Genomic DNA, 27,259 nt, shown 5'->3' on the forward strand with positions numbered 1-27,259 from the left:
AAGACACTTGTGGTTAACTGTGAGTATAAATATGTTGTTTGTGAACTTCTTTGACAGTTAGAGGTATTACATCTAGAAGAAAAGTGCTGCTAAAGGCAGACCACAGTAGCTACAACTTGGCATAGTGCTGTCTTTAGATGGGATTGAGAGCTAGCACAATACACCACAGGGATTTGAAAAGCACCAGTGACAAGAATCACAAGGAGTGAGGGGAAAAAAACCCAGGGAAAATCTGTCTCATAGAACAAATCTCAGGGGGCAATTGTACCACTACTTGCTAATTATCCCATCACAAATCATCCTGTCACAATAGATGAAGGCAAAATCTAGAAGAGATTTTTTCATAGTTGAGTCAGTTATGGAAATAAAATTATGCTATAGTCTGGTCAAGTAACCAGGTAACTAGGAAACTGCAGCAAATGCCTACACATCTTTTCTTGGCCTAAGATCGTAAATCAGCACGATTGATGATCTACAGAAGGGTGATCAGCTTTCCTTTTGACTCTCCTAGTACAGAGAAACATGAAATAAGAAAGCATGCCTGATTTTCTCACTTGTGTATCACAGGTTTTTAAACCCATAAAAGTATAACAGAAAAAAATGAGGTAATTCTGGTCAGTTTAGACTCAGATTCAAACACAGCTATTGATGCTACATTATATAAAATGTCTGTGGTAGAGTTTGTGATTTTCTAGACAGCAATCTCTCTTTAAATATGTAACAAGATCAATTTTTGTTCTTTGTATTTTTATTAAACACAGTCTTAAAAAACCAGAAATGCCTGATTTATCTCTTCTTCCTTTTGTTCAGTACAAATTACAAGAAACACATTGATAAAACCAAAACACTAATTAACCATAGAATCGTAGAAACTTAATGATCTATGTCAAACAAACAGAAAAAAAGTAGGGATAAGCTAAACCACTGGTGTAATGTCTGACTTTAAGCATGTCTCACATCACTCTAGCAGTGTAAATTACTCTCAATATAAATCTCCTTTACACAGATAAAGAGATGGCAAGTACAAGTAATTATAAATGAAAATTGGTAATGAACTTCTAAAATGCCTATGCAAGCAATTTTCTTCAATGGATGCTTCTTAATCTCTTCAGCATTCGAATTGCAGGCTTAGAACAAACTTTAAAAAAGGCTAGGAAGTGTTGCCCACAGACTTTTTGTGGCATAAGGGTTTACTGCACAGAAAATTAATGTGTTCATTTCTGATTTGGTTCTCTGAAGGGTCGTCCTAAAAAGAGCAACAACAGGTAAATAGTGGGCATTATGTCCTTAGAAGAGGTTCATATTCATTTCTTAACTCTCCTGTGAAATATAGGTTGGCAATTCAGTTTTATCAGAGCCCCTGAAGATGCCCAATGCAAATCACAACACTGGAGAGATGTGATTTGGATTTGTTTGGAAGATTTGATTTGTTGTGAAGCCAAGGAGATTATTTACCCTTGGGCTGTTTTCTCCCTCCTCTGGAAGGTGGGAAGAAGTGGTGGTCAGACTTCCCAGATGGTTTGCGTGTTTAGTTTTTTAGGAAGTCTTAAAAATTAAGAACTTAGTTACATTTTTTTTTCTCACATCATTGTTTAACTTGGGAGTGGATACCCCTTTTCTCATCTGTTTTTCAGAATAAGTCATCTCAAGGGCTCCAGTAAGCAGGAAATACAGAAAAAAATGTGGTGAATTGCTCTTGAAAAGCTGCAGTTATTAGGCTTTAAAATGTTCCCCTAGTATTTGCATTATTGCCTAAACATGCCCTGTGTAAAACACTGAGCAATAAAAATAATTTAGATGTTAAGGTAACTGACAAGTACTTAAGCATGACCACTACTATTACATTAGAAACCCAACAAAGATTTTATTCACATCTGCCCAACTTTTATGTGTGAAGGTTCCCTGGTGTCACTACTGGAAACCACTGAGAAGCTCCACAGAGAGCTAGGCGGGTGAGTCTGAAGGAAAGAAAGTTTGCATTTACAATTCTTTTCCTCTTTTTTCTTTTCTTTTTTTTTTCTTTTTTTTTTTTTTTTTTTTCTGGAGTGAGGAAGCTGTTAAAAAATATGAGAAACAAGGGAACTTTTAACTTTTTTTTCGGGAGACACTCCAGTGTTTAATAACTTCCTTCTAATGAGAACCTCCATCATAGCAAACTTTCAATATTTTCTTCCACATAAATAGCTCTTCAGACAACAACATCTGTGTTCGATGTTTGCTACTTTTGGGCCCTGCATTCTTCTATCCCACCAAAGCAGAGCCTGCAGTGCCTAGCAGTCTCTCAGGCACTGGCCAGGCTTTGGCAAGTGATACCTGCAGTGTGGTGAGATCTCTGCTGCTGGTGAGGATCAGGTTTCAGGAAGGAGATGAGACCATTGTAAAGTTATGAGGTGCTGCTGTTTGTCTCTCAGTAGCCAGGAAAAGAAATGACAACAAAAACAACCATTTTAGGATTTCTTAGTAAGAAGTAAAGTTGTAAACAATTGTTCCCCCTCATCACACAAAGGTAACCCTTGGAAATGGAGCATATCTGTACAATAAGCACAGCCATTCATTACTATGTTTGTTTAAGACATAAGTTGCTCTTGTATGAAACCCTTGGGAAAGCAGCTATCTCCAGGTATGTGATGGATCTCTTGGGAACTGCTAACTTGTCAATGTTGCAACAACACCTGTAGTGCAGGCAGTGGCTAACTAGGAGTCTTTGTGTAGTGAGAAACATCCCCTGAAAAGAAATCCTAAGAATTGCCAAGACAAAGAGAAGCTGAAATTCTCCAAGATCTTGAGAAATGTCAAGGTCAGGAGCATTGCAGGAGTGGAGGAGCACACTGACAACAGTATGAAGCTAAAGCAATGGCAAGAAAGAATCCCTGAATCCTGAGAGGTATGAAAGACCCAGGGAGGGTATGCTTGGATGCACATGAAGTACACTTCTAGAGTGAAAAAGGCACTTAAAATATTTAAAGACAAATAGTGTGAAGTTTTTCTCCTTTTTCTTCTACTTCTACTATCAACACAGTAGAAAAAGCATCTGTTATTAATCTGTATCACAACTACCTCTAACTCCTTATCCCCTTAAAAACACAAATGCAACATAAATCTCTGTACCCATAAAATGCATATTTGCAAACTTGTCCATGCACAGGTAATACCTGTATTACCTGATGCAGTTTCCTCTACCATTGCTGGAAAACTGCAGTCTGCTATCCCAACATGAATTGTGGCAGCTCCCAAAAGGCAGCCCAGCAAGTATAATAAGGGAGGCTACCAGCTGGGTTTTTATTAAAGAAGTACCTGCAGTGTTTCACATATGCTTTGCCTTTTGTAACTTTGCAAAAGCATTCTGTATTTCCTCATGTATTGTGAAATTCCACATAAATGGTGAAATGAAATTCTAATGAAGCATCACTGAATATATGAAATTATAAGTGATAGATTGATATGTTAGCTGCTGTTAACTGACAGAAAGTGATCAGCTGTTGTGAAAGTACAGCTTTAAAGACCTCATACAGCTTTCTAATAGTCCATGAAAAATATCTGCTTCTAGTGAATTTATTTTGAACTACTGTACAATGAAATAAGAAAAAGAGAATTAATGTTTGATCCTGAATTCCAAAAAAAGCAATAACTGTAACGAAATGTTCACACATTTTTGCATTTCAACCTAAGCTTGAAACTAGACTGACACAGATGACACTTCCATGTAAATCTCATAAAATTTTGGATTTTTAGCAGCTTTATTAGCTATGTAAAGACGTTGACCACCTCTTGCCATTGAAAGTGGTGTGCAATGTCCCAGTGGAGCAAGACCTGATCCAAAGAATATTCTTCTTTTGAAAAAAGATATGTCAACCCCACATTTTCACATACCTTCTGTGTCCTTTTTAACATTACTAACAAAACCCCTTTTTTTCTGCCTCAATTGTTCTGCCAGTTCTGAATCTCCTGTGGAATTAACAAGGAGCAACCTGGACTTTTGCTACTCTTCTTGCCCATGTCAAAATGTCTTACAGCCCAGATTCCCTCAGGTCATTATGGTGTAAAACATGCCACAGTCAGCACTTTCACTACTCCTGATGATGACATGTTGAGCAGAAAAAGTCTAAATTGAATCTCAAGATGCTGCTGGTACAATACACATATAAAATTACTTGTACAATCAAGTTCCTATTGTAACATGATTTTTTTATAATGAACCAAAAGTTACTTCAGCAACCCATTGTATATTCAGTTCCCTTACACCTGTGAAAAACAAAAGAGTAGTAAAATCATCTCTCCCATTTTTCCCTTTCTGTGTAGTATTTTGTATAGTGATGGAAAAAAATCTTTCAGGAAGAAAACATTCAGTAAGTAACACTGTTCACCCAGTTTGCAAAGACATGCACAGATTAACACTGTACTTACCACTCCCACAGGGAAAGCTAGAACAGCCATCATCCAGTCACGGAGGGAAATGAGTTTTCTCAGCTGCCTCTCTTGCTCTTGACTGTCATTCCCTCTAGTGAGGAGACTGGACAGGTCAGTCAAGACGCAAATCCCAAAAAAGACAGCCTGGATAACCTGCATGGAAGGGAAACACACTCTTGAATGCATCTTAATCTTTCTGTGTTCCTTCTCCCATTTCTTCTTTTCTTGAACAGAGAAGACCAGCCCTTTGGCAGAGTACAGGTCAGACACAGGGTGAGGAATATAAGGAATATTGCCACAGAATGCATGAGGAATATTGCCACAGAATTGACATGGGGAGTGGGAATACATCAGTCCCTGAAATATGGGTTGAGTTTATTCACATAAAAGCCACGTGTGCTTCAAAGTCCTGCATGCACATTGCTCCTAATCTATAGAGGGAATCCATGTGAGTGGAAGGACCATTTCAGAGGTGGCTTTCCACACTGACCTCAGATATGTGCTACCTGCTGAGGACTGAACTGGAGCCACCCCTTCCTGTGTCACTCCATACAGCTCATCACCAAATCAATTGCCTCCGAGGCAGAAAAGTGAGGAATGCTCCCTGTGAGCAGAAGGGAAAGTGATACACCTACCCCCCCTACCCCCCCTCCCCCCCGCAGCCCCCTCAGGTTACCAGGCTAGCCCAGATCTGCAAAGCCTTGGGGGGAAGCGTATCAGGAGCTAGGCAAAGATTCCAAAAGAGGCTCCAACCCCTAATGTGGTCCAAGATGTTTATCCCATAGGAGGAAGAAGGAAAGAGAGAGAACAAGGAAGGGACAGAGCCGTATCTAGGCTCAGTACAGGAGGGACTACTTGGCTCCCAGCCAACTGAGTCAGGAAAGGAAGGAAGGGTTAGACTAGAAAGCTGCAGGAATTAATCTCTTTCTTCTCCTGATGGCAGACTGTCATTTACTTAACTTTTCCTTTTTTGCATTTACGTATTTGTGTGCAATATAAGATTATCTGTTATATTAAATTGTTAGTTTAATCACCTGAATACACTGATTAGGTTCAAACTTGACTCGATCTTAATGTGCCCACTGAGTTTTTCTCCCTTAATTAGCTTAGTAAAACTGTAATAAGTTAGCCCAGGAATGCTCTTGCCGGAGGACTTGCACATCCTTTCTAGTACAGTTCAGAGGAAGTGCACACAGCTTATTTACTCCCCAAACTGGAAGCCCAGGTTACAAACCCACACACATCAGGTAATCTCAGGTAAAAAATTAACAAAACACGGGCTTGGTTCCCAGATTACACAGTGATTAGTCAAAAAACATAAACACATATATGCTTAGAATTCATACTTCATGTATTTCAAAGCAAGCATGGAGTCCTAGTTTAGAAGTCTTACTGTAAACCTAAATTTTCCAGCAACTAGGAGTCTCTGACCAAGCAGAAAACTACCCATAAGAAATAAGAATAGCATACACCCAGATGCTGCAAAATACAATTTTTTATTATCTGCATACACCTTTGCAGAATTTACACCATAATAAGGCAAGACAGGCAGGCAGGAAGGAAGGATGGACAGAGAGAAATACCAAACATATGTTGGCCACAAGGAAGAAATCCAGATATTATGGATACATCCAGTATTGGATGGATTAAAGTACACTTCCTTCCTCAGCCATCTTTATATGACCCAAACACTTGTAAATTCTGGCTGTAAAGCTGTGAATGACAAACACTCTTAAATAGCCCCCGGATCTGCTTGCAATTCTGTTGCCATTGCTTTCTCCTCTCCAGGCTGTAGCTACATAGAATTTGCTTGATAAATAGATGAAGCAACATTACAAAACATTCCCTGAAGCCATGATATGTGACAGACTACTAGTACTAGAGCTGTATATTGCGCTAGAAAAAGGTATTACTATTTTAAATGACTGCTTGGAAATGTTACAATTTTCTACATAACTTTTGAAAAGCCTTTTAAATATAAGTTGGGTTTCTTGGAGCTACTAAGAATTCCTAATGCACTTTTTTATATTATTTGTTTGAAACAAGTACTTAGTAGGAAAAAAATCTTCCCATACTCAGCCCTGTTTTCCACCAAACAGATGGCCTCTTTGGAGAGCTGAAACAGAAGAACTAATTATGCATTTGCTTGACTTATGAGGAGGTATGATACCATCTACTATTCGCTCAAGAGTGTGAATGCCAAACAAGACAGGGATGGGAAAAAAAGTATACCTAACAGTAATGAGATCAATCTGAGTGTTAAAAAGTTTAGGCTGAGTACCAGGAAATATTTCCTAACAGTTAGCTCCATCAGACCATGAAATAGTTTCTCAGAGGAAGTGGTGGAAGCCTCATGGCTTGAGTCACTCAAACCGATATTGGACAAAACACTCAGTAATGTACTGCAGGGAACAGTATTATGCTGGCAGGGCTTGGAAGAGTGACTAATGGATTGTTTGCAGATCTAACTACAATTCCCTGAAATGGTCCCTCTCCAAAGAAACACAGACTCAAACAATCACACGCCCACTTTCCAAGGGAATTGAGATTGTACATCCACTAATCAATCACAAACTGAGCAACTTCTCTCCCTATTATCCTGTTATGAACACAGAGCTTCAAGAGAAATTGTAATGATATCATTGGGAATGAAATCCCAATTAGGAGTGACAATTCCTGAAGGGAAATACCCAAAGATTTCAGAGGGTAGGTATGAAGCAGGCTACTCTACAAAAACATTAACAAATAAAAATTCATATAGGAAAGAGAAAATTACATCTTTATTGAGAACACTCAGAGTCAATGAAAAAACTGTACAGTGTTCAGGGAGGAACAGTTACAGCTTAGTCATACAAATAATGTACATACATTCACTCCATTCATTCTACTTCCTTTCCTTTCTAGAATGCACAAGAAAACTCTTCTGACACCTATCAACACTTATGATTAAAGTTAGGACCTCCAGAGCTGCATGAGTCTCAGCAACATTAATTAAACAGAATCAGTAATGATTTATATCCTTTGTGGGTCTGGCGTAGGACAAGCACAGCATGCAGCTACTGGTGGTTTTTTGTATGAAACAAAGTTTTTAAGTCCATGCTCCTCGGTGTGAATGCTGTTTAACAGATGTGAAAAAATCACAGCAAGGAAATAGAAACTCCTTCTAAACAATGTTCTCCAAGGTGCACTGGTGTTACCTCAGATTTAGGATCACATTTTCAAGAGAGACCTTATTTTGAAAATTTGCAGGTTGTAAATCTATACATGAAACATCCTCAAGCTGTTAAACAGCTGACTTTTAGTTTCCCTGGGAAATGTAAGCAATTTAGAGGAATTCAGTATTTCAGAGGAAATACTTTGCAGTTTTGCCTCTAACTAGAGCTTGAAGGAAAAGAGTGATTTAGAAAACAACAAATTTGACAGAAAACAGACAGAGCTTCCCTATACCATGTAACAGTATAGATAGATAGTATAGCTAGAATCAGAAACTTATAAGCAGAGAATGCAATCCCAAGAAAATAACTGAACAGGTATAAAATACTTACTGTTGATCCTTTTTCTCCTAGAAGCCTAAAGGGGCCACTGCCACTAGAGTTGATCCTACAGTACCTTTAAATTGTGATAATGTAATGACAATAACAATGGCCATCTAAAGGATGCCAGCAAACAAAAGTCAGAGCAGAGAAAACACTTGTTAAGTTGCTGCAGGAGAAAAACAGCTATAAACTTAAGATGAAACCAAGCAGCACCGAAATCTTCTCACAGTGAGATGTGTTGAATTCCATAGAATAAACTAATTGGATGTCTTGTCTACCACAAGAAAATAAAACCTTCCTTCAGTAGGACAGTTTTTTTCACAAGGACTGCAGCTAATGACCTCCTCGTACTACTAACTTCTTAAGAGTCAAACAGAAAACCTATTTCCTCATAAATCTATTGCCAGGGCATGGAAACTCCCTTCTCAACCACACCATGAAGTTCCATGGTGTGGACAAGATCTCTTGAGATTATGAAAATTCTGTTACTAGTCTTACCAAGGCAGAAAATCCACCATTAAATTCACTGAATCTGGAATTTCATTTTCTTTTAAATTCACTCTCATAATCACAAGCACTCCTAACTTAGAACTCAGGACAGACAGAACTGGAAAAGCCTTTGCAAGCACTAATACTATTCAAGGGTCATTTTTCCTCTACCTACCTGTGGTTATGAAAAATCACTGTCCTCAAGTTATCATTTTCAAGATTAACACCACTTACTTCATGTGGCCCTCTATGAAATAAGGCTTCATTCTAGGCTGGCAAATAGACAGCACTGCCAAAATAAAATATGGGAGTAATATGCACAAAATCCACAAGAAATAACAAAAAAGCACTAAGTAACCAAACATAACCCACATGCTAGGATGACTAATTCACAGAAGGGTGTCAGGGAAGCCTCACTGATCCATGGGGGCAGGGAATGGCAGAGGGGTAGTCAGGGCCCATCCCCAGCCAGAAGCAGGGCAGTCAGTGTGGCAAGGGGCCAGTCCCAGCCTCAGGGCATCTGGCACGCCCTGGGGACAGGCCACCAGCTCGAAGGTGGGGGGACAGACATAACCTGACCCATCAAACCACTCAGGCTTAAGACACTTCACCAAGAAGATGGAAGCTCTACCAACATGCAAAATCAAATTGCTGAAGGCTGTAATTTCTCTTGTATTTCAGATTTTACAATCTGTCATGTAAAGAACATGGTCTGATTTTCCTCTTCAAACAACAGAAAATGATTTATAACCTTGGAGTACCTATTACTGCTCATTGTCACCTTAGCTTTAATTTCTCCAGCCTCTAGACATCATTACTTGCTGTAACAAATAAATGTACTATACCTCAGCAGTTAAGATGACTGTTTCAAGTGGTTCTGTGTATTGGGCTGGTTGCAGGCACCTGTGGAGAGCCTGCATCCTGTAACAACAGCTCGGTTATCTGTAGTAGCAACATATTGAGGAAGTCCAGGATGAGAAATGGAGAATAACAAGGTTTTTTTAATAGAAAATGCTTCTAATTAAGTCATGGGTTGTAGCTGCTTAATAAATATATTACTGTTCTTGACTGCGTGGAACTACTGATTGTTCTTGCCCATTGCCATTCCACCACTACTCAAGCACACTGCTTTTTCTTCTCACTTCTCCTCTCCTTGATCTTTATTAGTTATGATAGCAAGCAGAAGCTGGACAACATTACAACCTATAATCTTTGTATCAGAGAAGCGACAGACTTCAGATAAGAAAAAGGTAGATCTTTGTGTTTACAGACAAATGAAAGAGAGGCATAAATAAAAAAGTGCAAGAACCATGAGCCTTTTAAATACTAAAACACAGCGTAATACATCTAACCACTAAACCTACAATTAATTAGGGTGCAAGAACCATGAAAAAGCACTGTGTGCTACTCAGAATCATTATTTCTGTGCAAGGAATAGCGAAAAACACTTGTATTTCAAAGGTCAGAAGTAAAAAAGAAGCATCGCCCCAGAAGATTAATTGACAATAAGCTGAGGCAAAAAGGCAAAACTCATACCACATCTTGTTCCACACCAGCTGCAAGTGCCATGCAAGTTTTAGGTTGCTTTGTTTCTTAAGCAGGTTTCAACGTCATAGGTCACTTCAACACAAAAAGGTTGAGCCCCTGGCCCATCGAAAGACAGTAGTATCAGAACACAAATACATCATATAGGGAAAAAAAGTAACACACAAGGCAATGAAAACAGAATAAGCCAAAGGAATAGTTAATGCAAACGCCATCTATTTGACTTTGAGTTGTTTACTGGTTAGGAACCTTGAAATAAGTATTTCTCCTATCCCTCCTTTCTCTTTTACTTACACAAATTAGAATTAAAAACAACACTGGTAAAACATGACACTTCTATCAGAAGAGACATTAGAATCTCAGTAACTGGACAAAGTGACAGCCTTTTAAATATCCAGCTGTCCTCATCCAAGCTAATGACTCATGTCTCCCTTTGCAGCCTTCAGTGGGGGGACGGCCCTTCTACCCAGCATGTTGCACATGAAGACTAGTCCTTAGTAGGAAATTTAACTTCATTTTTATGGTTTAATCATATGATATGAATCAGCTTATAAAACATGCCTAATCCCTTACCATATGATGTAAATCCAGGGTCTTCTTTAAATATAATTCTTTACATTCTACATAACCTCCTGTGGTCTCTTTCTTTGAAGCCCACCAGCATTGTCCAAATAAAACCAAGGATGGGATTTTAAACCACTGAGATTATATAAACATATGAAAGAATAAAATCTACTAGGAAATTAATATGCATGAAAGAAAAAATTGTTTGACTCTTGGGTCTAGCTTTTACAGGTACTACACTGTTCAATTCCTAGTGCTTAAGCACTTATTATGACAGTTTGGAATGGGGACCAAGCTATGTAAGATAACAAGATCTTGTGTTTCCATGACAAGAGATGCCTTTTAAAATTATACCTGTTGGAATACAAGATGTGTTTTAATCTGGACAGACAAAAAAGTAACTCAACAGGCTCATCCTTTCTTTTTTCATCTTCCCTCCACTTAACCCACGAAAATCCCTGTTACTCTTACTGGAAAGGTTAACTTTCAGACCATTCTGTTTTAGCATGGTTCTTGACTGTCTCGTAATGATTTCCAAAAATATGCAGCACAGTTCTTGGAGAGATAATGTATTTGTGCTAACATAGTTTTTAAAGCAGTTTTTATAATACTTTAAGTACTTCTGTAAGGACAAATATTCCTTACTACAGTAAACTAACCTGAAATTTGGTACACTAGCAAAAATATTTGGAAATGCTTATATTCTTTGACAACAACAGAAGAATCATTATTCTTTTTACATGGGTGCAATATCCCCAGGAAAAAAAAAATTTAAAAAAAAATCCACAGTGGACAACTGAGGAATTAATTTTAAAGTGCTACTCTACCTCAGCTGAGTTGCATAGATGACATTTCTAACATGATCTCAGCATGAGAGAGTGTATGCCATCTGGCTCAGAAGTGCTAACAGCCTGGAATCCACTGCCACATATTAAATGAAGAGATGGAATGGACAAATGTATAATGTACTAAAGAAATATGAATAAAAATTTGAACAGATGCTGAGAAAGTACTACATTTTCTCAAATCTTTTGCAATTATATCAGCTGTGTCATTCCTCTCCAACACCATGTCAGTCTTCTTCTTAGATGTTCATACATTTTACTTCTTATATGTTCATATATCTTACTTTGATCTTGGTTAATACACTCAAAGAAGCATGAAGTTTATTGTTGTAGTACTTAAGAAAATATAATTCTGTTTTTATCTTTATCTTTTTAATTGTTTTTACTAAACTAATTTTTAATAATCCCCAGCTTCTTCCTTGCTCTTATATTGTGTATAGAAAAGCTGCCATTACTACTTATTGTATCTGCTTATAAGACAGTGTAATTGCATTAAATTTATATAACCCATTCAGCAAACATGTATAATACAGTTTATTCAGAATAGATTATGATTTTATTAAGTTATATATTTTATGTTTTTCTTTGGTAAAGCTTAATCTTATTAGGATTATACACTGCTCAGAAGGTTATGTCATTATTTTGGCTTAAATTGTAATTTTACACATTTTAGCATGATTGGTACACTCTCTGCAGCAGTGCTCTTGCAGTCAAGGCAGGAAAAGCAGCCCCCTAGACAATGTTTGGGATAGCTAGATAAGAAGGTAAGACTTGTTCTACAGCTGTCTATGCTAAAATGAGCTTTAGGATAGGGTTTCCCATGGCTGGAAAGCCCCTAGTAGTTTGTAAGTTAATTACCCCAAAAAAAAAATACATTTTATTAAGTGCAAAACTTTATTAAAAAAAATTGTTTGCTTAAAACCCCAGAATCTTCTGCATTGCACCAACTTTTTCATGTTTAGAAATACAGTTTGAATACCACTACAGGGAAGCAATTTTGGCTGATCAAAGAGTAGCTGATTTTGCTTTTAATTTCTTCCCTTCTTAACGAATAAGGTAAGAGCTGCCTTCTAAATTGCTGAATTCAGATAAGGCCATTACAAATGTACCTCAGCAACATAGGGACAGAGCTAGAAATGCAAATGAAAAAGTCACTACAATCTTCTGAGACACGACAACCTCATGCTGTCCTAGCATGGCTTAGGAAATAAAAGGTTTTGAAGGTCTTCTTGCTTTTTCCTGAGCACTGTGAAAATAGTAACGAATGACTCCACACACCAGTCTAGAAAGACAGGCTTTCACATGATATGCATCTAAGTTGGGCAATTCTCCTTCTCTCCAGGGAAGGTATGGGAAGGAGACACTGAGGGCTTTATCCTACTGTGTCATTCATCCAACAATACACAAATAAGTCAGTTGCAAACCCATATTGTAGAAAACAGCTCAAATCTCTGATCAGGCTCATCTTCAGCTTCTGCTTAAACTCTTCTTCCTTTGTGCACTGCTGCAGCAGCTGAAGTATAATTTATGATAGGTAAAGTACATTCACAAATGAAGTTATTACTAAGATAAGGATTTTCTGCTATTTAGACCACAGCAAAGGATGCTGCTATTCAAGCTCCACTTGAAAAAAAAGACAGGACATTATTTTGTACATTAATTATAAAGCACGTAGTTCAATGAACGGTGATCTAACACTGTCCTCATAAACAAGATTATTCTTTACACAGCACTTCAAGCAAGACACTGTTCTAAAGAGTTGCATTTTGGGAGAAAAAAAAATCTCATTATCTCATATCTCTAAAGAAACCATGGGAAACCCCCTGATATAAACTAACTGCATTCAAATTAAAAATACAAGCAGGGGTTAAGCGTTCACTAGGTGTGTGGCATTCCAACCACAGATGATAACACTTCTCTTCTTTCATTGTCTTTCTCATTAATCAATCTCAGAGGAAATGAAGGATTTGTTTCCTGGTTGTTGTTGGTGAAAGTAAGGCAGGGGGAAATGAGCTGGCCTAGGCAGCAAGGCACCCCAGGGGTAAACTCAGGTGTCCTGACCCCTAGGCAGCTCTCCAGGCATTGTATCAAGGTTATTTTCGATGTGCCTACACTCACTCTTATAGAAATAGCCATTTCCAATGCACACACATTTCATTCCCTCCAAATGCAGCCATACTACTGTATGTATGTACTAATAGTGTAAATAGAAATATTTCTCCTCTAATGCAGCTCAACAGTGATCAGAGTTTTCAAAGACCTTCTTTAGTACTGTGTCTTTAATAGTTAAATACTAAAATTCTGACCAGCTGATCCATTTCTGCCAACAAACTAGTTATCAAGGTCTCTAATAACTTTGGAGATCTTCTCCATTATACCACTCCCATCTTCACTGCTCTTACGTCACATTTCATACAGAAAATACTGATTTTGAACAACACCAGTGGTAAATATATATATTTAATTTTCCCCTTGTTTTGCTCTGTATGAGTAAGTTTGATGTGCTGCAACTTTAACGTGTGTACACTTGGCTTCTCAGCATCCCTGTAGGACAGGTCACAGAGTAGAAGAAGCACAACCACCTAATCTGCTACCTGGAGACTGTCTTTGGAGAGAGTGGTCTGAAAAAGAAAACCGCATGGAACCATATCTTGCCTTACATGCTCATGAACACAGACACAGCTCAAATCTCTTTCACTCTTTCTTACTGTAACCAACTTTAACTGTTTCTTGAGTTTCCAAACTAAGCTTCTAGACATATCTGTTTACTGTACTTCTGGCTTACTCACTACTTTTCATTTCATTTGCAAAAGAAAAAAGAGATTAACTATATGTAAGTTTAAATTTACACCCCTTACATATGACGGGAAGCCAATTCATGACAACTACCTGATATCAAACCAGGTTCCAAACCTATGAGATTTAGATATTCTCCATCAGCAATGAACATGCTTTTCAGTCTGTAAGCACTACAAGTTCAATAACAGGCAGCCCTTTCTTCTTGAAGAAAAAGAAGGCTCAAATAACATCTGTTGTAGCAGGTAAGAAAATAGCAGATCACCCCAGTAAAAAGACCTTTGCTGAAGTGCAGTTCTGGTGACAATGAGCATGGTGGTTTTGATTTTCCACAGCAGGAAAAGCACCCTGTAGTAGTTCATAAACATGGCAGCCTGGCATGGAAAAAACAAAAAGCATCTGTGCCTACCCAAGAACACAGCCTACTAGTCAGCTGAGCAGGACACGCCAGGAAATGCCCAAGCATCAACTGGCCTCGGCAAAAGCTCTTGGTCCTCCCAGCACTCCTGCCTCCATGCACCGGTGGGTACATGCACAGGCACTCCGAATTGCCCAGCAGCTGTAATTGCTGAGTCACCCCCAGGAACTCCCTGGGCAGTCCCGGGAACTCCCCAGCCAGTTTCTGTACAGATGAGATCATTGATTGATAGCTACTGGAACCCGCCCCGGGCAGTCCCGGCTCCACCGGAGTCTGAGGCATCGATAGAAGAACTCCACAGGCAGTCCCACGACATGTTAACAAGATAATCAACTGCATGTCAGGGACTGGCGAGGCAGGGAGTTCCCAGCAGCTCTGGGAACAACCCAGGCGGGTCCTGCTTTGCTGGTATGAAGTAAATGGTGAACTAATGGACACTATTTATCTATTGAGATATGTATGTCATTAAACCGGACAACTTTTTGCACACAGATGAGATGATTTTAACTAGAAACTCATCAAGCATACACTGGAGTGTTGACAAGAGTCTGCAGGCCAGCTGGAGCAAACCAGAGTTTGGGGGTTCTCATCCAAATGAGCTGAAAATGTTGCTGCAAGGATACTTGTGATGGAGACTCCTATCATCCCAGAACCTGGTCAGAAACTGGCCTTATTGTCACAACAGGAACACAAGATTGTTAGCTAACAGGTAAACCAATGTGTGCGTAACATGAACCAGAACAGCCTCTTAAGAAAATGAGTCTACCACCACAGATACTGGCCACAATTAAATGCCACACAGATTTAAAACATTATCCTAGAGTATGAGAACATTGGTCCAAGTAAATGTATCTGATGTAATTTCTGATTTTATGTAAGGTATCTCTAATTCCAACTTGCAGAATATATACCCTTTTTCCAAAACACTTGGTAAACAAATACTTTACAGTATTCTGTCCTGTTCTTCACAATACAAAAAAAAAGCTGGTTACCCAGATAACGTTTAAAAACGTTGGAGGCTTTTAGGCCATGCCCATTTATTTGTAATCTGGCAGTAGCCCATTGCAGCACCAGGCCCAGACACCCCTGCAACAGAACAAGAACCTCTCCAGTCCAGGACACCTGTAACCACTCAAGAAGAAATTTCCCACCAGAGTCCCAGAGCAGAGCTACTGAGCAGCCCCCACCAGCATGCCCATCTGAGACATTCACTTCTGACTAACAGCGAGACTGGGCCACATTCAACCTCTAGCTTTGAATCAGCCAAGAATCCTGGCTCAGAGACGTGTTACAAATTCTATATAAAGCCTGACCGGGGCATTGGACCCTTCCACCCCCATGTCATGAAATCAAGGCCAACTACTAAACGCAGAGCTGAGCTGAGTCCACCGGGACTTTGAGCACCACCACAAGGGGTTGTTATGTTTACACTCAGGAAAGCTGGGTTTGGATTATGCCAGAACCCACCAGGAGGTTCAGCTGCAGCACTGCACAGGGTTTTTAAGAGACCTGGCTAAAGTGGAAACCACAGCTCTCAGACAAAATTAATTTCCAAGGAGCAGACCATAAAGTGAAATGAAATTAAAGCAAAAATGAACTGGATATAGTCAGGTAAAGAAGTATGTCTGGAATTCCAAGCTCTCCTGCAAGGCACATACATGCAGAATTTAAGTGACCTCAGTCAATTTCTTATGTGAGATGAGCACTCACAGCTTGAAGCCCAAGAAGAAAGAGTTCAGCTTTAAGAGTTCAGCATTTAACTTTTGGGACTGCTTACTGTAACATATGGTGTAAGGAAAAGAAAAATTCTTGGTATCAACTTTTATTCAGTATCAGAGTATATTACTTGCTAACAGATGCACCTTTTACACCCATTTCAACACAAACTGAGCTTAAAGAATAATTCCTGTCTTCAAGAAGATACATGTCAAAGAGTATTATGCCCACATTTCCTGGTAAGTTGTGCTAGTGTAGGAGAGAGCTCACAGATGTCTTAGGAACTTACACAGGTTCCAGTCCTGTGCCTGTATTTCACTATAAAAACTATCTGCTATAATACTTTATCTGTAACAGGAAATAGTAATCAGAAACAAGGACTACTTCCTCCTGTCCCATCCTTCTCCACACAACATGCAAACTGGACAACCACTATTCTAAGTACAGCTCTTTGTGAATGTTGTCTACCATCTTGCCACCTAAGTAATTGTCTTCTTGGTGCAAAAACCAATATATTTTATAAGTCTCACTGCAGGGCTCATAAATATCACATTTTTTCACGCATTATTGATAACTCAAGGAAAACACATGCTGGAGATGTTTTTCAAGTTCCAGTTAACTCAATCAGTTTACTTTGTTCTTCCCTCTCCACTGAAGGGAAGAAGCATGTGTGAACTCTGACCACATCTAAAGTTTGTTGTCAAGATCAGCCATTTTACTTCTTTATTTCTATTTATACACACAGTTAGGTATTACAAGAGCCAGACTATTTATCCACGAAGACTGTCAAAACAGATAATGTATTGTGTCTCACTGAATTATAAACTGGCTGGGTGCCTAGCCTATTGACTGCAAAAGTCCACTGAGTTACAGCTCTGGCAATGTCTTCTATCTACTTCAAAAAGGTTTTTAAAAGCAGACAACTATGAAATAACTGTATGGTTCATACAAATGATATTTTTTTTACTCCTTCTGCTGGTTACCTGCAATTATTGGTTACTAGTTCTGATGCCAACTCAGGAAGAGCAATACTTTACTAGAAAATCTAACTGATGACCTTCAGTATGAGATACCACTCAGCAGTAATCTCCCACAGTATCCACACAGATGTGTGTTAACTTACTCTGCTGGAATTAGTGCTCTGATAAATTGTTTTCCTTGTGTGTTTAGGGAGCACATGTGCAGCCACAGTGCGATCAAAATTAGTATTACATTTCAAGGAACTGAATCCTTAGTGTAGTAGCAGTTACAATACAGTGATAGTTGTTATGAGAACCATGGCATTTTGTTTGACTCACTGCAGGCATTGCTTGTATCTGCTTCCAAAATATCCAAAATAAATAACTAAAAAACAAAGGTAATAACACCTACAAGTACGGCAAATTGAATATAGGTAGGCAAACATCTTCTTTTGAGTGGAAAACACTGAAACAAAAACAATAACCCAGAAAATGCACATTGACTCCAAGTTAGAATACCACAGCTTGCCTTTACATGAAATTGTATTATCTTTCAGAGGAAAATACAATTTAAATACTGGTTTGATTTATAAAATGCTTGACATTCAATCATCAACTTGCATACACGCAGTGAAGTAAAAGTACATTGTGCCTCCCTGCAAAGGGTTTTCTTCTCAAGAACCAGGGTTTATCCAGCTATGAACATAGTCAAAACATGTACTTCATCTAAATGCAAAGTATTATATAGTATTGCAATAAAGTAGTATTATAATTAACATAAAACCATTACTTCAGGATTTTTCTGTCTATAATTACAACACCTGTATCAATGCCAAGGTCAGCACATTAATCTATAGTCAATTTGAAAAATAAGCACAAACTATCTACAGCAGAAATGGTCATATTTTAAGAAAGTGTTTATTGACCTTGTATGGTAAAGAGATAACTATCATATCATGCAGTCCATATTTGAAATGTATTTAGCTGAAAAAAAATTAATCACTCTGCATATCACAGTATTACTATGGCATTATGATTGCTTCTCTACACAAATTTTCCTACCCTTATTTTGGTTTTTTGTCACTACCACTTCTCAGGTTTTCAGACTGAAGATGAAGAAAGTATTAGAGAGATTCTTGCCTCTCTGAATAACTCAAGAAATCAGAGAAGGAACCTGAAAGGATCTCATGTACTTCAGTTCTAGGTTTGCTTTCCCTTAATAGCACTCAGTCAATTAGAAATTGTTTTGCTGCTAAATACAGTGACAGCCAGCTTCAGATAAGGTTTTCTCTTTGGTATTATCAGACCATTACCATCTTTTGAAAAAACTTGAAGCTGATAAAAGAGATGATCTGTTTATTTCTTATCCAGGTCTTATTTAAATTATTCTAAATATCCTATGGAAAGGGTGCTTTATATGGAACTGTCACAAACCAGCCTAAATGTAATGTGTATCAATGCACATTACTCAGCAGTGTAAACTGAGTAAACATACATATATTGTAATATTTCTACTGAGATATGATTTTTTAAAAACCCACATAAAATCATGAAGCAGAGACCAATAAATTGCTAACTATCTTTAATAAAATCTCAAAAACAACTAAGTCTCCTTCCCCAATTTTAATTTCTTTACTCTTATTAATGGTAATCTTTTTAAAGAACTAATAAAAGAGATTTTTTCATATATAATACTTTCATAGATCATCATATGTATTTAGATCAAAAAGAGGAGTAAGATTTACAACAGAGATGTTCCCTATCAGTGGTTATTTCATAAGAAGGCAAAATAGTACATCTGTTAATTTTACTGTTGCATAACAGCAGAAGAGGAGCAACCAAGAGCAAAGCAGACAAATTCACAGCAATTTACTGGTTTGTAACCCAAACCAGTGCTTTAAATTCAGCTTGAAAAAAAATACAGGAAACACTACTGTAGCTGGACAAAACAGAAGAAAAAAAGCAATTTCTTTGTGCTAAGATGTACTTAGTAAGCAGACTGCTACATTTGCACTACTTGCCATTTTTGTATAAAGCCTCTGGTGAAGAAAACTGCAGAGAAATAAGGCCTAAGGCATTGATGCCATATGAGCATTACAAAAACGTGACACTGAACACAACCACCTAGTCAACCACAAGCAGAAAAAAGGACTCAAAAGTTCAAGAATGTAACCAGACTCGTAAGGGCCAAAACCAAGTAACAAAATGGCAATCACTTCCCGTAAAAAATGAAATCTTGGTTATTGCTATACTCCTTATTTTTTGTTATACTAGAAAACAGTAACTAAAATGGTGCATTTATTTTATTTCTGTTAGATAAGTATCATGACTGGTGATAGGCTGCTAAAATATCTCCAAGAAGAATTCTGAATAGTTCTGAACTAAATAAATTATCTTAACTTCAGATGTGTTGCAAATGCAAAGAAAAGCTTAAAAAAACACATTATGTATTAAATGACATACTAAAGAAACGATATGTTTTCTGTAGTAAGTAAAAACAGATTTAGTGTTTCTTTTCACTATGCTCTGCAAGATTTTAGAGGTGGTAGATACTATCCTCCCACACCTCATTGTTATTCGCAGGTGAGTAGGAGGAAAACCAGTTTTCCTACTTTCTAACTCCCAGCTGGTTTCTCACTGAATTGATTTCTCTTCATTCTGTGTGAATGAAATAGTTACTGAACTAACCTAATGAATAACAAGAAATACTTTCTCTGTATCTGCAGAGAGCAGCATTGTCAAAAAAGCAACTAATACTGAAGGAAACTCTGGTCCTTAACCATTACCTTCAAATAGTTCTGCGGCGTGGTTCCTGTTAAAAACTTCAACAGCACAGTCTCCATCTAGATTTAACAAGAACTATTGAAAAATCTGGATGTGTATATGCTTATAGAAGTACCTGAAAATATGCTGTACTAGGATATATGACGGATTATGAGCGTGTTACACTATCACACATCCAGCAAACAGGATCATCACCAGTGAGATCCTTAGCAGACAATGTGATCGAGCAGTTCTGTACAACGCAACAGAAAGAGATGGATGTGTAACTGTAGAAGAGTGGAGGTTTCCAACTTTCAAGTCAGAACTCAGATGGATGAAGTCCTAGGAAACCTGGGTCAGTGTTGAGCATGATCTGACTAAGGGATTGGACTAGATGACCTCATGGCTTACCTTCCATCTTGAGTGATCCCATGATTACATTACGTCTGGGGCTTCACATAAGGAAAGTGTTTGGTTGCATCAGGGATTGTGAAATCTCTTCATTGTTTGTGAAATTCATGTATCTCTTGAATTACTCCAGCTGATCACAAAATTTTAAACACTTCTGAACTATTTTCACAATCTACTGAAGGCATTTTCCTATGGTTATTACAGGTTTAAGCTTCACATGAGGATTCTGGTGAACCAACACTGCTTCAATAATACTTGGTCTTGTGTGTCTCCCTGTTTATAAGACTTCAAACATGTCACTCAGAGCACAAAAAAAAAAGTCAGGTGACATAGACCAACTAAAGATTTGAGTGCAAAGTTGTATACTAGACTATCATTAACTAAGAGGTACTCAGTAGTACCTGGTTGCTATTTTATATGCTTATATAGAAACAATCAAAAAAATTCAAACCCTATCCAAGTTGTCACCCATGTAAATCTGGAAATCATACTGCAATTGCAACATCTGCACTGGACAGGTTCGACTCACCCATTAGAATAAAACAGAGGTATCTGTGCATGTTTAGGCATGTACCTTACTGATTCTTTTATTGCCATTTTCTGTCTAAACAGGTCAGGAAGATTTTACATACACACTTACATACCAGAACTGTCTTTTAAGTCTACAGTGACTGTTCAAAACCTGTTTCTATCTCCATGAAACTGAAAGACATTGAAACAAATAGCTTAGTCTTTTCTATGTGGTCTTACAGTCCACTGTTTTTCAGTCATACAAAGAATTCTTACTCATACCATGTCAAACTTCTGGTTTACATTAAAGGGATGCTATCTTTGGTGAGGTCCTCATTATGGATCCTGGATCCACCTTGCTGGTGTCAGAAGCAAACTAACACCAATTCAGCTTTTAACCAAGACGCACAATGTTGATTAAAAAAGTTACCACTTCAGTATCAGCCAGGCAAGTTGCATATGAAATGAAGCACTAATGTAATTTCTTGAAAAAGCTTATTAAAGTTTTGCAGGTAGTCTTTCCAACAGCTAATGGTATGTTATGAAAGGGCTTATCAACTGGGAGAATAATTTAAGGATTTGAGTTCTTATAGGTGGTTGCTCATATTTGTGTGCAATATAGACAAGACAATAACAAACTAGGATGAAATTCTCTTTCATCAACTCAACGTAGTTGACTCTTCTGGCAGTTAAAATATGAGAGGCAAGATATAGATGTAACCAAACTTATTTTCTCCATTGCTGGTAAAAACTGAACTGAAAATTTCAGTTTATCTTGGGATATTGGAGTCTTCGAGTTTAATACCTTGGACATGTACACTCCTTAAAATGAGTCTGCCATTCTTCACCATTGATCCTGAAAACTAGAGCTAGAGCCCTGAACCTTAATGCCTGTTTAGGGCACCACAATTATATTTATTTCAGCCTGCAGAGATAAATTGAGCTAAAAGAGAGAACAAGAACAAAGAAACTGTGGTAGGATGACTATTGCTACCTTTCCCCCTAAAACAAGTTCAGTTCTATATAGCCTACATATACTCCGCAAACAAGATTCAACCATTCTCATTACATGCCCTGTTTGGGGGGGGAGGGGCGGTGGGGGGGTGTCCTTCTCCTTTATTTGGCCCTCTATTACACCCTGAATGGATCTCACACATATGTAGTGTTCTCTGAGATTTCTATTTGTGCTGTATACAATGGGATAAAGTAAATTTCCTTCAGAGTAGCTAATATGGGACTGTGTTTTAGATTAGTGCTGAAAGGGGTTGAAAATTATTGCTGAGCGGCCTTGCACCAAGTCCAGGTTTTTTCTGCCTCTCACACTGCCCCACCAGTGAGGAAGCTGGGGCTATACAAGAAGTTGGGAGGAGACACAGCCGGGAGAGATACCAAGAGACCAAAGGGATACTCCATAGCATATGATATTATGTTCTTTATATAAAGCAGTGGGGAAAAGAAGGAAGAGGTGGATGTTTGGAGTGATGGCATCTGTCTTCCAGAGTAACCATGATACGTATGTGACAGAGCCCTGCTTTCCTGAAGATGGCTGAACACCTGCCTGCCCAGGCAAAGTGGCAAACAAACTCGTTTTGCTTTGCTTGTGTGCATAGCTTTTGGTTTTCCTGTTGAATTTATCTCAACCCACAGGTTTTCTCACTTTTACTCTCCTGATTCTCACCCCCATCCCACCACAGGGGGATGAGCAAGGGCTGTGTGTGGTGCTCTGTTGCTGGCTGGGGTTAAATCATGACAGTACTCTACTACTGCTGGTGGTTACTGAACTTAAACTGCAGCAAAGTTTCTGAAAAAAAGCTAATTTTTCTAAGTATTTGGAGCATGAAAGCATAGAAAAAGTCTACATGAAGGACTTTCAGATAAGCTGCACTGAAGGGCCATAATTGATTCCTCTACATTCTGTCCAGTAAAATTAAGCTGCTGTTCTGTTTTTCTTTTATTATTTTTTTCCTTGATGTTTAGAACATTTGATAAAATATCCTCCATATTAAGAAAACAAGTATTCACTAATGTAGTTAAGAAATACTGTATTAGTGATTTATTTGAAGAAACTGTGAAGAAGTATTACAGCTAGTATTTCAGAAGAGACTCTACAACCATTTAACATTTACAGGTAGGACTTTAAACTGATAAGGAAACCTACTAGAATTCATAGCCAAAAGTACAAAGCAGTGAGAAATCACATTTTACCTAAAGACGTCATCCAGAGAAATAACAATAGCTACTTTTGTTGTCAGTTTTATAGATTAACTGAAGCCCAGAGAATTTACTCCCTGTGATGACATCTTAAAGCTCAGGACATTCTGGAAGAAGACAGTCAAAACTCTTGACTGACCAAGACTCATTAAATAATCCTTTTGACCTTGATAGAAGTCAGTTGGCAGAAATTCTTCAATATTTGATTATCTCCCTCTCCTATAGACATCTTTTGAATGCTCATACTTAAATATAGACATGCACACTTCTAAATGAACACCACTTGCATCTGTCTCTTGCTGATAAAGCAATGTGCAGATGATAACTCTATAATGGAAAAAAATATTTTCAGTTACAGACCTTGACAAGGAGCTCAAAAATTTAAATGAGTGCTTCAGTTTGCCTGCTTACCAGATTAAACAGGTATTTCTAAATGGTATCTGCTTCATGGAATAAAGAAAATTAGACTGACTCTAGATAAAGGCTATGTCTTGAACTTTCCATTTCTTCTATGTCTACATACAAAGTGAAGACAAGATGCAAGCACTACCAGATGATAATGATGTGTACTTGTATTGCTAAGGTGTACATGGTAACACAAGGTGCAAACTAGAGGCCTTAAAACTGGATGAAGAATGCACAGAAATTCTAGCAGTAAGAAAGTTACATACTCATTGGGAAAAGAGTAGAAAAATAAAACGAGCCTAATTTTCAAAGCAAAATTGTTAGACGCAAATTTGGACTATGATTAAGAGAATATAAACACCTAAAATCCTTTTGTGTCATGATTGTTTACTACTAATTAAGCAGATAATTTTTTCACACTCCATTTGCAGCAGCATCTTCTGTTTGAAGTGTTGTGAAGATGTTGTGTTTGTCCAACACAAACACTTGTAAATTTCACTTTTTGATGGTTCTACACTTTGATCAATTCAGTGCTTTTCATGACTTCAAGAAAACTGGATTTTAGAGACTTATGCAGTTTCCTGAGAACTGGCCATATGAAACATATGATGACCTCTAACTTTGGCTCTTTACACTGTTGTCCATGTCACAGTTGAGGTGAGAAAAATCAAGCTGTGGAAAAGTCATAGCAAGGATAAATACCAATGTTGCTTCCTTTTGTGGCTGTGGTTCTTTATAAAATACTTGGACATACCTCATGAAAGGCAAAGGTCTGAAGCAGTTTATTCACCAACAAGAAAATGAAGAGGGAAGGAAGGATGCTTATAATAGAAGTCTGATAGTTCTAAGCTTAAAGCTCAAATCAGATTAATGACTTGGGATGTAGACTTTCAACTGATAAAAATTTGGAAATCACTGTCATATGATTACAGATTAAAATGGCAGCCACGCTTGAGATCTGGTGTATCTGGAAGCCATCCACTACATTAACTGGCATTCTGCAGTGGCAGATACACCTTATCTGAGTGTAAGAGCAAAGGCTCTTCAGACAGCACAGGACAAACCAAGCACTAGCACAAAGTAAAACACCTGACACTAAAACTGACTCTGATTATAGAAGTTATTGCAGTTCATACCTTCTTGATATTCTTCTAACACAAAACTTAAATCTTCAGACTTTCTTTTTTTTAGATCATTTGCTTTAAGTCAGAGAGCTTTTTGGGCCACATAGCTCAAAGACATAATTGGGAATTATTCAGAGAATACTAATTTCAAGCTCTGGGATGGGAATGCAAAAAATGTATACATAATAAAACATGCTTAGAAAATATTCTTGTGAGAAAAAGAAAAAAACATGAACCCTTATTCTCCCCACAGAAAAGTGTTAATTAATGAAATGACTGAAAGCCATAAACAAAAATCTAAAGACAACATAAAACCCAAAGGAGGTTGTGAATTAACACTAGTTGACACTATCCACTTCACTACATAAATGCAATACTTTTTGTTGTGTATGGCGCAACTTCCTCTCTTTTATAATTTTAACTACATATAGTCTCTCTTATGAATCACTAATCCTTTTGGCTAGGGTTGGCATTGTTTTTTGTCCTAAAAAGAGGAGGTCCACTCCACAGTTATGAAAGCTGGGTCTCCTTACAGGCTGCTCCAGCTCAGCACCACAGGTTGCCTTTCCAAGCAGGGAGAGAAGGGCAGGCGCCCAGGAAGCAAGCAGCATGCTGCCTGTAGGTAGGGCTTGGCTGGGAGGCCTCAGCAATCTGTCCCTGACTGCCCCTGTTTCCCCATGAGGAAGAGGGTGAACTGCACACCACTGCCTTCAGCCAGGTCTCACCTGCAGCCACCCTGAGCATCACTGCCAGCCAATGACTACGGCAACAACAAAACACAGTCCCGACACCCAAATGCCAGTCATACATAGGATTAACCATTTACATAACCATGGACTATGAAATACACTAATAAATAAGGGCATACATGAAATTCAAGATCAGAAAGGCTGACAGGACAATGCATTCCTCTCCAAAGCATGCACACAGCTGCCTCAACCCAGATCCATTTCAAGATGGAACCTTCAGGCAGAAGGGCCCAGTTCAAGAAATCAGGGACTTGATCCATGGGGATCCAGGACTGTCAAATACGGATGATACGTCTTTGCAGTCTCTCTCGCTGCAAATCACTGATCCTTTATGAATTTTAAAACGAGTAATGAACATTGGGAGAAAAAAATTGTCCGTAACAGTGAAGCAATAATCCACGGACGTGAAACACATTCCGCATTTCTCTCCTCATTCAACTCCGCAGCTACAAGAAGACAGTAGCACAGTAAACAAGCCTCCTCCTCCTCAACACACTTCAACTCATTCTTCCCACACACAGCTGCCACTATCATGCATATTTCAAAGCCTCCATCTGGGCTTGACAACTGTACCTTCCTTTCTTCCAGCCAACAGAAATACACGTCCTACTCAAACAGGCATGGATGATACTGCGCTGTTTATTTCAAAAAAGAAGCTGTTCCACAAGTAGGTCATGTGGGTGGAAGCCTCCATGCTAACCTACATGTTCTCTGTGTAGGTTAGAGCTACCCTACATTGAATTTTCCCTCTTTCCAGCTAGAAATTGTCTTCAGACAGCATGCGAGGACTCGTGGTACTTGTCCAGGCTGCTGAATGCCTGGTTCTTCTGCATAAACACCTACTGTTCGCACAGGGATTAACTTCACAGTATACACCCAGCAGGTTAAACATTTCCCAGAGATTCTTCATTTATGCCACATATGCTACACAGTGCAGGTACACCTCCTTCTGTCCAGAAATATGTCCATAATTCCAACAGCTGTTGCAGACTGAGGATGTCCTGAACTCAGCATGCACACAGGCAGATAGATCTCCAGTCTATGACACTCATCTTTTTTCTCTTTAAGGTCAACCTGCCCTGCTGGAGCTATGCCTCTTCAAGTGCTGCTGCAGCAATCACCCACTCTGCACCCACAGCAGCAGCCTACGTTCTACCCTTTAAATAGCTGTGTCTCTTCCTTCTCCCTCATCAGCAGCCTGTACTCAGATCACCCTTCCTGTTCCATCAAATGCACTCGCCTACATCCAGCATGTAAACATGCACCCTGCCTCACCTGGCTCTTGCTCTGCAGTGGCTGGGTAGGCATAGGCTGAAGACAGTGCCTCTTGCAACACCAAGAAGGGCCAAAGCTACCCCAGGCTGTGGTTCCTTGGGGCCAAAGTGGAGTTAGGTTGCTCCTGATCCACCAAGGGGAAGTACCTGGGTTTATTCACACCCAATGGCAATGTCCACACATTTCCCATATCTTAGTGAATAGCAGCAGCGAGTCACCAGGTGAGACAGGGCAGACCGGAGCTGATGCTTAACAGCCTGGGCAGAGCAGGTTAAATAGCCTCCAACCCCACCCTGCAAAAAAACCGGAAGGCTGAATAGGGGTAATCTGCGGGCAGCCTCTGCCCCACATCACCTCCTGAACCACCTGAGATTAACAATGTTTTGCATACAGATTACACAACTAAGGTAATTCCTAGAGGATTTTAATGACTATATAATCAGCCGATTTCAGTGTCTTGTCTGCTGTGTTTGCATTTGGTTCAAATCACACTTCTCTGCACAGAGATGTGAGGCTTAGTTAGCAAATATTTCTTA

The 27,259-nt window shown here is 38.7% G+C and overlaps 1 protein-coding gene across 4 annotated transcripts in view; it reads right to left on the reverse strand.

The window, feature by feature from the left end:
• The window catches only part of AIG1 (androgen induced 1), a 123,313-nt gene that overhangs the window by 82,593 nt on the left and 13,461 nt on the right, over window positions 1-27,259 (reverse strand). For 2 of the 4 annotated variants that reach the window (XM_032747321.3, XM_002198035.6), the window contains exon 2: window positions 4,405-4,560. The exons of the other annotated variants lie outside the window; for them this stretch is intronic. In XM_032747321.3, coding sequence (XP_032603212.1) covers window positions 4,405-4,560 — 156 coding nt within the window. The remainder of the gene's footprint in view (window positions 1-4,404; window positions 4,561-27,259) is intronic. 4 annotated transcript variants of the gene reach the window in all.

The sequence above is a fragment of the Taeniopygia guttata genome, chromosome 3 (genome assembly GCF_048771995.1).
Source record: "Taeniopygia guttata chromosome 3, bTaeGut7.mat, whole genome shotgun sequence".
In the NCBI taxonomy this organism is placed as follows: domain Eukaryota; kingdom Metazoa; phylum Chordata; class Aves; order Passeriformes; family Estrildidae; genus Taeniopygia; species Taeniopygia guttata.